At 47.2% G+C, this 15,602-nt stretch overlaps 1 protein-coding gene across 1 annotated transcript in view; it reads right to left on the reverse strand.

The window, feature by feature from the left end:
* AGAP3 (ArfGAP with GTPase domain, ankyrin repeat and PH domain 3) overlaps positions 1 to 15,602 on the reverse strand; it is a gene marked incomplete at its 5' end in the record, with an annotated part of 120,432 nt that overhangs the window by 94,185 nt on the left and 10,645 nt on the right. The window contains 5 exons of the mRNA XM_085312027.1: positions 1,809 to 1,943; positions 3,916 to 4,057; positions 4,461 to 4,546; positions 4,745 to 4,832; positions 11,973 to 12,031. Of these exons, the coding sequence (XP_085168153.1) occupies positions 1,809 to 1,943; positions 3,916 to 4,057; positions 4,461 to 4,546; positions 4,745 to 4,832; positions 11,973 to 12,031 (510 nt within the window). The remainder of the gene's footprint in view (positions 1 to 1,808; positions 1,944 to 3,915; positions 4,058 to 4,460; positions 4,547 to 4,744; positions 4,833 to 11,972; positions 12,032 to 15,602) is intronic.

Consider the following 15,602-nt stretch of genomic DNA (forward strand, 5'->3'; position numbering starts at 1 on the left):
AAAAAAAAAAAAAAAAAAAAAAAAAAAAAAAGACCCCTCCCCCCAGATTTTGCTATGCTTTACTATTGAAAAGGCTCATGGAAATATATAACCTCAAATTAAAGGCTGCCAAACCAACAGATTATGAGAGTCCAAAGATTAGAGTGGCAGGACAGGATCCAACAGTCTGTGACTCTGTTCCTCATACTGCAATTACTTGCTGCATGCCTTCATGAAGACTTCTTTCCCTTTCTCTAGCTGAGTAGGGGTAACTCTCAGCAGACTGTGGGGCTAAGCTGACTTCAGATTTTACAGTTCAGAGCTTTTCCAATGAAAAGGATATTTGGCAAAAAGAATATTACTGAGTACTAGAGCCAGTCTTAGGTCCATGCTCAAAAGCAAGGTATCAACAAATGGGAAAAGGCAGGAAACAACCATGAAGGTACATCACAGTCTAGAAAACCTAGTCCAGAGAGACTGATCAAACTTGACCTGTTCAGTCTAACAAAGCATGGAGTCAAAGGTTTGAGGATACAAAAAAMACCCCACAATGCAGAGCCTGCTGCACTCTGGAAGATTCCTTGCTAGGGGCTAGAGAGAGGGCCAAGGGGGGATGATTTGAAAGGTCTCTTTTGCCTGGTGTCTCAAACCGTCTCAGAGGTGGACCAGCAACAGGAGAGCTCTACATGCTTCTGTATAGGGAAGGCAAGCACTTTGGTTATGATTCTTAACACTTCAACAGTACATTACTGGAAGCTCAGAGACTTGTGCAGGGGAAGGAAGATCACAAGTGCCAGTCCAGAGGAGGAACAAGGCACTTGAAGCCAGCAGCAGTCTCAGGCCTGTGTCTTGCCCCTAGATTATCTTGCCACGCTGCAACGAACTGAGCTAGAATTTTGTTTTYGGACAGTCTTGCTGCACTGGTGTTTCCAAACTTTCTCCATGTCACCTGTCCCATTTGCACACACTCCTTTCCCAGCTCAGCTGCCCGCCTCTCCACAAGCAAATCCACCCTGCCCAGCCACTCAGCACTGCACAGATCCTTCCTGACAGGGCTCTTTCCATGTGGCATTTGACAGAGATACTCAACTGCACTCTGGAAGACAAGGTTGAGAAAGGGAAAAGAGGAATTTGCGCCTCATTCAAAGACAGCTTTATCTGACTAGATAGAAAACTCCTAGGATGTGATGCGGGTTCCCTCTTCCACCTCTAGCAACTCTGTTATACAGACCCCTCTCAAAGCCTAAGTGGAAATACTTTTCCGCATACTGTTTCCATTAGGATCAGCTGCTCTACCTGGCCATTTAGCTGCTGCTCCTCTGCCCTTCATGTCCAAGAATTCTGCTGCTTCCTCTTCTCCTCCATAACATGCAATCGAACACATTTCTCCAGGCACATAAGTCTTTTGGCTCATGTATACTGCTGTGCTGCACAGGCCCACCACAGGGATGCAACAGTCCCCTATAGCCTCTTTGGTCTCTGGAACAAGTGGCTACCCAACAAACAGCCTCTATGAGAAAGGGAGGAGAAAGAYGCTGTCCTGCTGTGCTCTGCAGTAGTCCTGCTTTCACATACATGTGCAGCTCATTTATGTATAATATACAAGGGAATCAAAAACACACAATCAGCAAGTCTTACCCTTAGCTCTCACTCWCTGTACATAAAGTGTCTGCACTGCACATGAACTTAACATCTAACTTTCTGTGCCTTCACTGGAATATTCCTTTCTAAGTGGGATCCTGTAGTCTACGTATTGTAAGCCTACACACTCAGACAGTACAGCTGCCCTATATATGCTGCTCAGATACCCTCCACCAGACTGCAGTTACCATCTTGGAAGACTCGCTCCACATTCAGTCCATAGGTAGCACAGGTCTCATAGTACGTGCAGCGTTTCAAATCATTGGAGAGCTTCCGTGCTCGGGAATCATCAATGACTCGGGGATTTGTGGCACTGATGGCATCTGGAAACCAAAGGGAGAGAAGGTTAAAAAACAAGCTACTGTGTCCCATCAGTTCATGGGTCACAGGTCACACTCCTGGCCTCTCTCCATTCCTCTCCATGCTGAGATTATCCACCTTCAYTGTACACCTGTTGTCCTATAAATGCCTAAGATAATGAAGTTCCATGTTTGTAGAAAGATAATTTGTTAACATTTTCTTAAATGAACCTTATTCAACTTTCCTAGYCATGTAGTCACTGATATTTCTTAACACAGAGGGATTATTTCTTGGAAACCAGTGCAAAGTGTGGCTGGCAACACAAGGCAGCACAGCTGTTTGGCACTAGATATACCATCAAGAATTCACAAGACAATATTACGAATAGTGCACTCATGAGAAGACAATGGAAGGACACCTGATAGCTTGGAGAAATGGTGAGAAGAATTCAGAGTGTTTATACATGTCATAAATGACCAACTCATTGCAATCCATCAATGTATGATTGGTCATAGAAGCTGCAACTACCAGATGCATTCATCTCCAAGTCTGCCTCAGCTGCAGCGTAAAATGGACTTGCCAACATATCTTGATCATTTTAGGTCTTAAGGTCACACTTTACAGATTAAAGAACCAAAACAGAAAGATGATCTTCAGTTAAGTGAGAAAGATGGCTCTGCTAGGACGCACTCAGAGTTATGCCTTCATTAGTAGGCCACTTTCTGAATCCTTAGGCTCCACGATACATATTTGTACCCCTAGCTCAGCCCTGAACCAAGATCTTTCAGTCCTGAAATTAACTCCACAAGTTTAAATATCAGAAATTTACTGTCTTTGTTCCACTCTTCATTTACAGTTCAGAGCAGAAACCTCTGAAATTCCTCTTCTGCTGTCATTGCCTATGTTCCAACCCTATTACCTTCRTCTTCATGAAGAACATGATCCCATCAGTTTATCCCAATACTCAGGAACTGAGTTCTGCCATGACTTTCTCCTTCCTCACATCCTCCATCCCTTGCTCTTGCTTTCTGTTGTTGCTCTTACATTCAAATAACTTCTGCAGCTCCAGGTATCAAGAACCCTTTCTCCCTCTCACCTGTGCTTTACTGTTTGCAGATGAAAAAGGCAACCACATTTCAGGCATCTGGAGCCCACAGATACCTGCAGCAATGACCTCTTGTTACTGACACCTCCCTGCCTCCTGGGCTTAGGGACCAGCAGCAAAGCTTTACGAGGCAAAGCGCTTCCTCCAATGCACTCTGCACTAGGCWGATAATCCCAACTCAAGGCTGCCTTTTCTCCTGATAGCCCCACTGTTGCCCATACCCACTTTCAGCCTCATGTTAAGTGAAAGCTCGTCTTACTGCTTTCTGCCTGACTCTTGTCCCCAGCCCACACCTGGAAGAAGAAAAAGGAGGCTCATTCTAGGTTGCTGCTGCTCTTCTGCATTTCCATACATGCGCTGGCAGCACCTCAGAGAAGACAATGCCCAACAACTCAGGCCTCTTCCCAGGATGCCAAAAGCAAGTTATCATCTCCTCAAACCTTTCTTACTGCAGCTTGCCCCCAGAAAGATGAAAAGCAATGCATTAGCAGAAAAATCTTTGGTGGCTAGGCCCTGACTCCTGCCCCGGCTCAACCATTGCAGAGAACACAAGCAGAAATTGAAGAAGAAAGGAAATGTAAAGAGGTTCAGGTGTTTCAAAGAAGAAAGTGGCTCAGTATGAAAGTAAGTAGCTCTCCACAGCAAGAAATGGTCTATGACAGAATTTTTTAACACTTACAGTGTCCTAAACCAGGGGCCTCAGAATAACTCCCAAGTACTGCCTACCAGCGCCAGACGAGAAGATGAAGCAGCTCCTACAATCACCCAGTGACATACTCATAGGGCTAGCATTGAGCTCTTTTACTAGTGTTTATTTATCATAAATATTCCTCACTGAGACAGGAAGGAGGTGAGGACTGAGCCTGAGTAGCCAGCTCCCCAGCTCTTACCTTGTGTGCCTACCAGCACCATCGGCACCTCCGCTGTGTTCCGGTAGCTGCAGAGCCGCAGATAGTAGTTATATACTGTCTGGAAGCTGATTTCATCCTCCAAGCTGAAGACAAACACCACAGCATCGACCCAGGCAGCAAACTGAAGGAGACCAACAATTACAGTTCAGGTGAGTGTCCTAGAGCCCCTGTGTTCAGAGCTGTCAGCAAGAGGAGCAATACAGCAGATAAGTGGGATGCGGCAGCTGAGCTCAAGTTTACGCCAGCCTGGGCTCTGTGGCACAAGTTCCTCATTACGAGAGTAAGACACTGGGGTCAGCAGTGATCATAAGGAAAGGCAGGCCCTAACACAGGTCCCACAGTTTCTAAGAATTTCTTAGTTTCTGTTACTGTGTCTCCCTAACTGTTGTTTAAAACCTTATCCTCTTCCACCACAGAACTTCTCCCCAAAGAAGCAGTGAGGCCAGTTCSTTTTCCCAGAACTGTCTAATCCTTCTGGTAGGACAGAGAGTGGGAAGGGATCTCAGGAGGTACAGATCTCCTACCTGCAGTTCAGGGGGGCCCCCTTCATCGCGAATCAGCAGCAAGTAACTCTGACCATCCACTACGATCTCCTTCTTAAATCGGCCACCTTGGGAACAAAGCAAAGCAGCGGGTCAAGTGAGAGGAGGAAGAGCAAGCAGAGGGAAACCCATAATAAAWAGAAGCGAGGTTGCAGAGCCGTTTGGCAGTGGCAGAAAGAGATGTTGAGATGGGGGGTCACCTTCTGAGCCAAGGAAGAGCAGTCAGGACCCAGACTGCTCACCCAAGCACCAAGAAACCAACTTACCTTCTGGAGACTCCTCCTGCACATAGGTGCCAGTCAGGTAGCGGTGCACAAGGGCCGACTTGCCACTGGACAGATTCCCCACAATGCCCTGCAACAAAGAGGCATGTGTGACAGCACCTTCTGCTTCCCCAGCACATCTCTCTCTGCAAGATGCAGTGCGGGCCCCTTCCTGCACTGTGAAAACATCAGTGCCAGACACACGTGCCAACGACGGGCAGAGACACTCCAGAGAGAAGGCTCAAGGGATTGCACTATCCAGCCTGGTGTCCAATATGAACCTTGGGCACATAGAGGTGGGCACAGAGCACTAGGTTCTGGGGCTGAGACACACGCTGAGGATGCTCTTTCTACTCCAGAACTGGGAGAGCGTAAGTTCAGCACTAGATATGACCCTCTCTTCCTATAGCTCTCCTGTTCTTTTGAAGGGCACTTGGCCCCCCTTCACAAGGGGAAAAATTCTTCTCCCAGCCCATGCATACCAAATTCTTAGGCATTATACCTTTTGAAACAATGCTGACAAAAAGAGAACAACAGCAGAGACTAGCCATGCATTTGGGTACAGCTGCTATTTCGGWTATCAGCAGCAAGGCACAGCATTTGCTCTTTGCTGTGACAGGTGATACTGCTGTAGAAAAGTGTGCATCTCCTGGTGGAGCTGGCTACTCCACCTACAAATAAAGTTATCTAGTACTTTGAGTATAACCCCCTGTCAATTGGTAATGACTTTGCCTAGTTTTTAACTGGGTTGAAATGTACTAGGCTACAAAAGGAATGCAGCTGTCTGAGCCACACAACAAATTTCTTTTCCTAATATTGACATTTTCACAATGGTTTAAAAGATCTCCAGTGCTTAAGGGGGCAAGGAATACAAGTGGGCTTGCCTGTTGATGGGATAGCAGTGCAGGGGTAAAGGAGTATTTTCTATCATCCTTTCAAAGAACAGTCCAGATTGATCAACGAATATCCCACAGCTATTTCCCACATCCAAAAGCAGAGTGCACCTTGTGGAGCTGGATCCTGTTTTACTGAACATCCTACCTTATGCTCTTCTAGACTCACAAATGTAGCATTGTTCTGATGCAGCTGGAATAAAAATGCTGGGGAGATGCAGATGCATCTTTCACCTGCAGCATGCTCTTCCACCTCATTCTGATGCCCCCAGGCCTGTGGAAAGGCTCAGTAGGGTAGAAGCCAGAAAAGCAGTTCCTAATTCACTTTTTCGGTGGGTCTATATACATTAAAACCCTTCAAATGAAGGAGGCAGGCAACTATGTACCAGCACTTCATTGTACAGAGCTCAGGAAACTGTCCTGGCAGAGCTGGGGCCATAACTCAACCTATTTAGGTAAACGAAGCTCTCACTCCTTCTCTAAACAGTTTCCTGAAAGGAATTTAGCCTATCTTTGGCTTTGGATAGTCTAGCTGTACAGTGGAGCTACTCATACATAAATAACTGCTGCTTTAGGGCATTCTATACTTCATCCAGTACCTAAAMCATACTCCCAGTGCTCCCACAAACATGCCCTTGAGGTAGATGTTTGAAATTCCAACACTGACATTCAGTATCTGCCCATACTGCCCAGTAAAACCCAGTGTTCAGGGGTTTTGTTTTGAATCAGTTTTTTGATTCAGGGTACTGTCATCCAAATGTTGTTATATGTATCCTCTTTCCCTGCCCCCAAAATGGATTCTGAGGATTTGCTATTGCACTGGAAATTAAGATTTATAGTAAATCTACCAAGTCAGAAACAACCATGGACATCCCCATGTAGATTCTCCAGCCAGGCTGCTGTGTTCCCAGAAAATCCCTTTCATGTCCACTGCGGCTTCACAGCAAATGCACACTAACACCAAAGCTTTTGGGACACTTCTTCCCCAGCAGTGCATAAGCTGAGCTGTGCACACTTCCTAAATCCACTATTAGATTAGACCACTTGATTTACTGGGGACATGCAGAGTATCAGCACTTCCTCGAACATCAGATTCTCTGCACAGGTACTAAGCAGATGGGTATATTTCCGTGCAGGAAATCCCAGGCAGAAACGCAATACCTTTATGATGAAAATTAAAAGCAGGCACACACAACTGAAAAATCCTGCCATTAATTCTACATGCTAATAGTGTGCATGAAAATAACATATATACTTATACATATGAGAGACAAAATTAAAATCCATAGTTCTATTATTTTTCTCCAAGTATTGCCTGGGATATAAATGAACAGGCACAACATATAACAGTATCAAAGCTCTCCACTTGTCTCTCATGGGAAAAGTCCTTTTTCTGCACTCCAGAGAACTCTGACTCTGGGAACTGCAGGCATGTCATTAAAATCTGATTCAAGGGAACACAATTCACATAGCTGAATAAGGATTAATTCCTTAAAGACAGGGTAGTGTCCAGTTGCAACCCACCATGCTGTGATTATCCATTCACAACTCAAATGAACTCAGTCTCTCCAAGTGCCAGAAAAGTGATGTCTCCTAAGGCCCTGCAGCCATGCAGACATTCAATAAGAAGCCACTCGATACAAGTGTTCAGCCTAGAACATGCACATTTTCACAGAAACACTAAAACCAACACAGCAGAGGACACTGCACCCAAAGAGATCCAAGTCCCACAACTTCAGGTCAGAGGGTGGCTCGCACYGTCCAGCCCATTGCCTTGGGCAGGCTCTTCTGGCTCCTGCACTTCCAGCGCAGGTAGGAGAGTTCAGCCAGCTGGAAGCACCCCAAGCAATCTGTTGGCATCACGTGACAGAATTCAGAGCCACACTGTTAGGGCTGGAGCTCCAGTCAGAAACCACAAATACTGGTAGTGCTTACTCACGATTCAAAATTTAAGCTACAAAAATTTCAGTTCCAGCTACTGGTTCTTGTTTGCTTGCCAGATCAAATCCACTTCCCAGCTAGATATTTGAGGACCATAAGCATGTTCCCCAGACACTGTCTGTGACCACATCCACCTGGCAAGCTACGGCACAGTGCAGATGTACCTCAGTCAGCCCTGCTACCAGCAGCAGCCGAGTTGTGGTAGCACAGGGCTCCACACTATCCAGCTTAAGGGACGGACCACCCCACCTCACCCTCCTTCTTGACCCTTGTTCCTACCTTTACATTACACTATTGTCTGTGCCACTGAGAGTGATTATGTCACTGTGCAGTAAAATGAATCAAAAACGTGATCCAGCTTAATGGTTTCTTGCAGTGTTATTTTCATACTGCTCAATTCCCTGCAGGGGAAGCAGGTTTGTGGTACAGCAGCACACAGTTGCACGAGCACCAAGAAGAGTGGGAAGGTGATGAAAAAGGAGTGGCTGGGAATATTAAAGCTGGCTTTACCACCAAAGAAAACTATATGGCATATCTTTCAAAGGCAAACAGATGAGCTTTGAGAGTGAGTCACCATCAGGCACATTTTCCAGCTTTAAAAGCAGGTGCATTCTCCGCAAACAGAAAGCTCCCCACTGCATTGTAGGTACTGCTCTCAGAAAGGCAGATGACAAACTCTTCACTAAAGACTACACACCAGCACCACCACAGCAAGTGCTCACAACCCAGTGGCAGACCTCACTAAAAGAATATGGAAACGAATCTGGTTTATCGGTGCTTCTTGTGCACATGCCACACAGAGTGAACTAGTTGTGGTACCAGAACTCCAAGAAGCCAAAACTAGGAAGTGCAGAAAAACTTGCTCTCATGGGCATGTCTGGGCCAAATGCACTATTGGCAGATCTGTCACCTGCAACAATAATTAAAGATGATACATAGCACATTTAGACAGATGAGAATAAGTATGAGACTGTAAACTTCATAGATTACATGCACATGTTTCTGAAGCCAAATGATCTCTGAAAATGTAAGGATGTTAAGAATGCCGTAGCCCGCTCAGAAGTGTTATCAATAAAGGTAATAACTCCTTTCTCCACCTGTCTTCCCAGGCAGTATAAACTGTGTGGGATATAAAAAGGTAAAGTCAAAGAAGAGGCTGTGAAAAAGACTGCACAGAGCTGGAAGCTGGCCAGTGCCAGCTTCCCAGGCAAGCTTCAGTTTCAAACCTTGGGGAACTTCTAAAACTTCATCAAAATCTCTACATAAAAATACATTGGGAGAATTAGGGAATGTCTCCTGCCTCTGCATGAGCCAGGGAAGATCAGATATTGTCAGGTTATCAGCTTTTGGGGAGGAGTCTCAGCCAACAGGCAGCAGTCTGTGCCTTACTAAGAAGGTAAGTTTTACAGGAAGCAGCATATTTTCTTAGACATATCAAAAATGGACAGGCTTCTGGGAATACAGATTCCTCTCAATCTGAAGCAGAAGCAGCAAACTTAAAGATAAAATTCAAGTAGTAAAAACTGCTCTGAGTTTAATTTAAATATGTCAAACTAGTAAAAAAAATTAGATAAAGTACACTGACCACTTGTGGTACAAATTGGAACATCAGCAAAGAAGCAAGTGATGAGATAGTTAACTCTGGTAGAAGAGGTAAAAAGAAATGATTCATTCCATGAAAGAATGAGGGAAGCGAGCTGTAAGGAACATTTTATGTGCCATAAAACTTAAGCCTCCAAATCATCCATGATTTTCTGTGCTTGAAGAATTACAAATCTTAGTGCGTAGGCTCACATGGTGAAGGTATGCTGTATGCTGAGCTGATAGGTCAGAGCAGCTGCTTTGTGCAAGACTCTCCCATCATTACCGGTGTGCTCTGGCATTCATCACTTGGACTGGTTCTGCAGTAGAGTTTGCTTCTGGTTTCAGATGCATTTTTCATGTAGGCACTTAGTGCATTCAGTACAGGTGCTAGTGGTTCAAGCAAGACCTTATTGCATCTAGAGTGTGCTTCGCTGTGCCAAATGTGCCTCCAAGGATGAGAAAGGTGAGGCTGAAATTGGAAGAGAATGGCAAGTTGTTTTGAAAACTGGAAGGGAGTAGATCCTGGAAAATTTTCTTGCCAAGTTTTAGACATTAATATGTTTGTAGGACAGGGTGGCACATGGCACAGAGCCAGCAGGAGATTCCTTCCGCACCACAGTAAGTCTGTGGTAATTCAGGATGCTCAGTCCAAGATAATCCACCTGAGAAGGTCTGGAGAGAAAAGCAGGGCCCTGTAGTAGTGGGGAAGGCCATGCCACTGGGGTGGGAGAGACAGGAACAAGCATAGAAAACCCCAGAGAGGTGTCACACTGCCCACATACCCACGGGCAGCCAGGGCCACCACATTGTTCATGCTAAATTAGACCCGCTAGGTACCCAACCAGGAGGTTCTGAGCAACTGCACAGCCTTTATTGTTCAGAGGTCAGCATCCACCAGACCACGTGAATCCCATGCTAACTGCTCTCTCCAGGCACCAGGTAGGACCAGCTCTTCCATTGTGCCCTGAAGAAGCATCAGAAGAATTACTTCACAGACAGGAAGTCTATCTTCCCAAGCACAGGGTCCTCTGCTGCAGTCAGTTGCTGCAGAATAATCCCCGAGTAATGTTTCAACAAGACAGCAAAGGCTTCAACCCAGCAAGGTGTTAACCAAATAAGTATTTTGAAAAGCCTCAAGATTTTTGAAAGAACTGTATCAGCTGGATAAATCTGGGAGCAACAGTGGTTCTCAGAGGTCACAAAAACGCAGGAAAAAAGATCATGGTCACTGAGGAACAACTAAAAGCTTTAGGTTTGTTTAGCTTACAGCACTGCTTTGCAGCCTGTAGACTGTTAAAATGTCAGGAAGCAATAAACAGAATAACTGTAAGAATATTTTTGAACAGGCACTCAAGCCAAGAAACAAACAAGAGAGAAATAAAACAAATGAAGATTCAAAATCTGATTTAAATTTTATTTAATTGTAATAAAAAAAAAAAAAAAAAAAAAAAAAAAAGCGGCAGCATGGTCCTTGTATGTTTTGCAAAAAGACTTCTTGATTCTCAGATTAAGACTGAAAAAATTAACCTTAAAAGGGCTGAAGGGAGATATGCCAACAGTCTCCAAAAAAAGTTAGACTGTCACAACGCGCACAAGGAGAGTGAATCACTAGAATGGATTGCCGAGGTTCTTAAGAACAAGCCAAACAAACGAATTTGGAAATGCTTGAGGTGTCCTGCCAATCCAGAGGTCCCTACAGCTCTACCCCACAGCACTCAGTTGCTAGCACAACATTGCAGCTGATGGTGTATTTTCATAAATGACTGAACCAACTTGAGAGGTTGCTGCCATCAAATGGAGGTCTTGTTTTACCCCTTGACCACTAGCAAGATCCTGCCCCCCCTCCACTGCATGAACTTTAGTGCTCATCAGCAGATTCTGCCTGAGCAGAACATTCTTCCCATTCTCTGCTGGATCAGTGAGCTGAATCAAGTCACGGAAGGCCACAGTGAGCTGGCATGAGGTAATCAGCAAGGGCAGGTGCTCAGGAAAGCCTCCCATGTTGAAGGTGCTGCACTTTGAAGTCAGATTCCCCCATCACGTGTGACTTTGCTCAAGGGTGAGCAGGGCTGTGTCAGCAGCGGCTGAAGCAACGGCAGCAGCAGGAGACCCACTGCTAGATACCATATCTGTTTCTGATGTTACCTCACTTGGTAATGGTGTGGTCTGGAAAATCCACCCTGTGCTGACGAACTGGAGGAGTTGGATACACTCTGTTTAACAGATYGAAGCATCAACAGTTTCAGTCTGCCAACATCACTCCACGGAAGGCATATCATGTGGGTGATTGTGTCTTAGAGGTGGCCAGTAGAGGCAAGGGAAGCACCAGTGAGGAGCTGAAGTCAATGAGGCTCAAAGCGAGAGGTGACACTCTTCTCTGTGTGGATATCTCCCAAGCTTGGAGGGCTGGCCCGAGTGTGGGCACTGACCACCCACTGTATGATGCCAGTAACACCACTCAGGACCTGCCTCTGACAAACCCATTCCTGCTACAGAAGGTCTACCCAATTCAGCATTATCAGGTAAGAGAATTACTGCTCTGTTATGGCCAGCAGAAAGAGTAAAGAGGTCAAAATAGTGCCCTTCAACCTTCACATCTGAGTGCTATTAGACCAACATCCTCTCCCTTAGAAGTGTAAGCCACCGAGAAGCCCTCTCCTTTCCCCACCACTGTGGCAGGCTGAACTCATTTTCCCCCTTTGTGAGGCTGAAGCCCCTATGCATGTTCAGTCAGCCACATTAAAACACACGTTTTTCTTAGGGATTTAGAGAAGTAGTAAAGAACCAGGAGTGTCCAAAGCACAAGTACTCACCACTTTCAGCTCAGGCACTGAGCGACTCAGGGTCCATTCCTGGCTGTTCACAAATGAATCTGCAGAACAGACAGAAGTAGTTATCAGTACACAGCTGCTTTCCTCAAGATCCCTGCCAACCCTCCTCCCCAGCAAGGATCTCCGCCTCCCTCACTCCCGCTCCCACCAGGGAGGTCACTGGGGGCTCTTCCCAACAGACAGGCAGCACTGCTGCATGGGGTCCTGAGGCTGCACGAGCCCAGGAGGCCCTGCAGCTGGAGTACAAGACAGGGGAGAGCAGCGGGCTGGGCAGAGCAGCACGGAGCTCACATCAGAGCATGCAGGGCGCAAGGAGGCAGCTCTCACACGACCACACTGGGACCCCAGCAGGACAGCGCTGGGCAGGGGCTGTCCCTCCTCCCTGCAGGAGCACAGAGCTGGGCAGCCTCCCTCCCCAGGGCACATGGCTCAGGGAGCAGAGAAGCACCACAGATCAGGTGTCTATTGCAGTGGAGGCATGCRTTGTAGGAAACCCTCAAATTGAGGGCACGTAAAGGTGAGAGGTCTGACCACACGGACATCCATAACACCAACATGTCATATGCAGCGTACGTAACGAGCTGAAGGTATGCTACAATCTATTTTCTTGATTGATGGTGAACACAGTTAATTATTTTTATGTTAGGTAATGTACAGAACATTGTAATAGACGTAAGAAGGTTGTAACAATCAAGAACCTCGTTGAGCAGCAAAGGAAACATCCTCTCTTCTGCCATAAAAATCACAAATACTTAATTTACATCCAAACAATCTCTAGGACCTGGTCAAACAACAGACTTCGAAGTAAAACCAGACATACAGAAGGAGGAGCAAGAGCCTGGAGAACATCCTGAATATCAGAATTAGCCAGCAGCCACTCCTAACAAAACCTGAGTACTCAATTTGTCTTAAAAGAGGAAGTGTGTTCTACATSCAAAATCAGACTGGCAAGAAGGTGAGGGGCAAATCGAAAGAGCAGCATTTACTATTTCTTARTTGCATAAAAATAGTATTTTTTGAAACTAGAAACCTATGAGGGCATTGCTTCTTCAAGAGCATGTAATAAAAATGCTGAATTCAGTGCCAAAAACAATTCCAGAAATTAAAAATTCAGATGCTTTCAAAAAGGGAACAGGAAAATCCACAAGACTCAGTCGCGAACACCTATTAAACACAACAGCCAAGGTACAACCTCAGCCTGGAAAGTCACTAGAGGCCTCAGCAGGCACAGAAGGTCAAAGAGAACGATGCTTCAGACCTGTCTTCCTGCTGCGGTCTCTGTACGGGCCACAGTGGCTACAGCGTGGCACCGGAGAGCTGCTGCCCTCTCCCAACCCTGGCTGCTCTGCCCGTGGGCTGCCCCGCAGCGCTGGAGCCGCCCTGCCTGCGGGCTGCCTGCGGCGAGGCAAAAGCTTCGTGCAGTGTCAGCCTGCCGCGTCCGCTCACGCCACCCCGCGCTGCCGCGTGAGGATGTGCCCAGTGACTCACCACGTCTCCTCTCGGCTCCTCTGTGTCCCAACTTGCAGCAGCCCTCATCCAAGCGCTCTCACGCTGCARTCGGGGTTTAATCCCTGGCTGAACGGGGTGAGGCCCTTCTTGCTGGCTCCAGCTCCTGGTTTTCGGAGTGGTGCCAGCAGGGTGGGCGAGGACAGGGCTGTCCCTCCATGTGGCGGGAAGAAGGCAGCAGCCCTCAACCAAGCTCACCACCGGGCTCTGCAGCAAAGGGCGCACCCTCAGCAGCYGCCAGCACGAGGAGGCGGACAGCAGCTGCAGCTCCACGCCGCTCAGCCCCAGAAATCCACTCGCTATTACAGAGAGGCCACTTGGCACGCTCCGACCCTCCCTGTTCTGCCACCCAAAGGAGCAGGGTTCCTCTGGCCCTTGCCAAGAGGGCCAGYTCCCTCCTCTCAGCGGAGCCAGCGGCTAAAGCTGATGAATCCCTGGCCTGGAAAGGACTTCTGTGGACACCACACTATACAGCTCTGTGGCATGGGAGCAGCTGTCTAGAGTCAAGCCGAAGGTCCACCCTGCCCAGCCATCCCCAACAAGGGCTGCAAGTGGGAACCCAGGGAGACTAGTAATATGAGTGCGCATTCAGCAACAGGAGTGTATATGTTACACAGTCCCTGACTTCTTCAGCTCAGGAATCTCCTGAGCCTTATCCAGTTTTCCTGCATAGTAAACCTCAGAACATCTCTTTTGAGTACTTGTCCAAGCTCCTTTTGAAACCATGTAAAATTTCACTTCTACATCATCCTTTAGTAGTTCCACAGGTACAAACACCTGCTCCTTGAGGACCCACTTCCTTTTGTTAGGTTTGAGCTTGGCTTTGAATAACTTCATTTGATGTCTCCATTCTTGCATGAGAGAGAGTGAATTAACCTCTCCAGTCACTCAGACCAAGGCCCCCAGATTTTTCACTGCTAAGTCTTCTCTTYCCCACACTGAAGAGTCCCAACCTACTCAGTCACTCCTCACAGAGCAGCTGTTCTGCACCTTTAACCCACCTGCTGCCCTCCTCTTGATTCTTTTTTTGGAAAAGAATCTTTTTGTTTCTTGGAAAGGGTACCAAGGCTTGTCCGCTCATCAGGCTACTACCCTCTGCTGCTCTTTCACGTGGGTGCTAATGATACAGAGAGCAAGCTGGAAATAATCAAGGAAGACTTCAAGGCCTTGGGCACAGTGGCCAAGGGGCTGGGAGCCCAGGTGGTCTTCTCATTGGTCCTGCTGATTAGGGGGAGGCATGGGAGGAGGAGTAGGAAGATTTCCCAAATCAACAACTGGCTACACCRTTGGTGTTGGCAACAGGGTTTTGGATTCTATGACCATGGAACATTGATGACCAACAGCTGGTGGGGAGAGATGGGATTCACCTCACCAAGCAGGGCACATTTGCCTTCGCAAACGGGTTGGCCAGCCTAGTAAAGAGGGCTTTAAACTAGGTAGGAGGGGGGGGTAGGAGGGGTGTCATACAGACAGGGTAGACAACAAAACACAAGTTCGGTTGGGGGGGCCTCCAACGGGTGCATGCAGCTGGGGATGTGCGTTTGGGACATGGCTATGGGGGACTCCTGTACACCCTTCCTGGGAAACCTGCAGGCACGACCACCTCTCCGAAATGCCTGTACACCAATGCACGCAGCAYGGGGAACAAACAGGAGGAGCKRRAGATCTGTGTGCGATCGCAGGGCCATGATCTCGTTGCAATCACAAAGACATGGTGAGATAACTCTCATGACTGGAATGCTGCCATGGATGGATATGTGCTTTTTAGGAGAGAGAGGCCAGGAAGGTGAGGTGGTGGAGTTGCTGTTTATGTGAGAGAGAACTGGAATGCATCGAGCTCTGCCTAGGCAGGGAGGAGAAGGAGGAGGCAGTTGAGAGCTTATGGGTGAAGATCAAAGGGCAGGMTAGTATGGGGGACGCTGTTGTGGGTGTCTACTACAGGCCACCTGACCAGGAAGAGAAAGTTGATGAGGCCTTCTATAGACAGCTGGAGGTAGCTTCAGGATCACAGGCCCTGGTTCTCATGGGGGACTTCAACCACCCTGACATCTGCTGGAGGGACTACACAGCAAGGCACAAACAGTCCAGGAGGCTCCTGCAATGCAT

Source organism: Rhea americana, unplaced genomic scaffold (genome assembly GCF_003343005.1).
Source record: "Rhea americana isolate MKP2758 unplaced genomic scaffold, rheAme1 scaffold_354, whole genome shotgun sequence".
NCBI classification, from domain to species: domain Eukaryota; kingdom Metazoa; phylum Chordata; class Aves; order Rheiformes; family Rheidae; genus Rhea; species Rhea americana.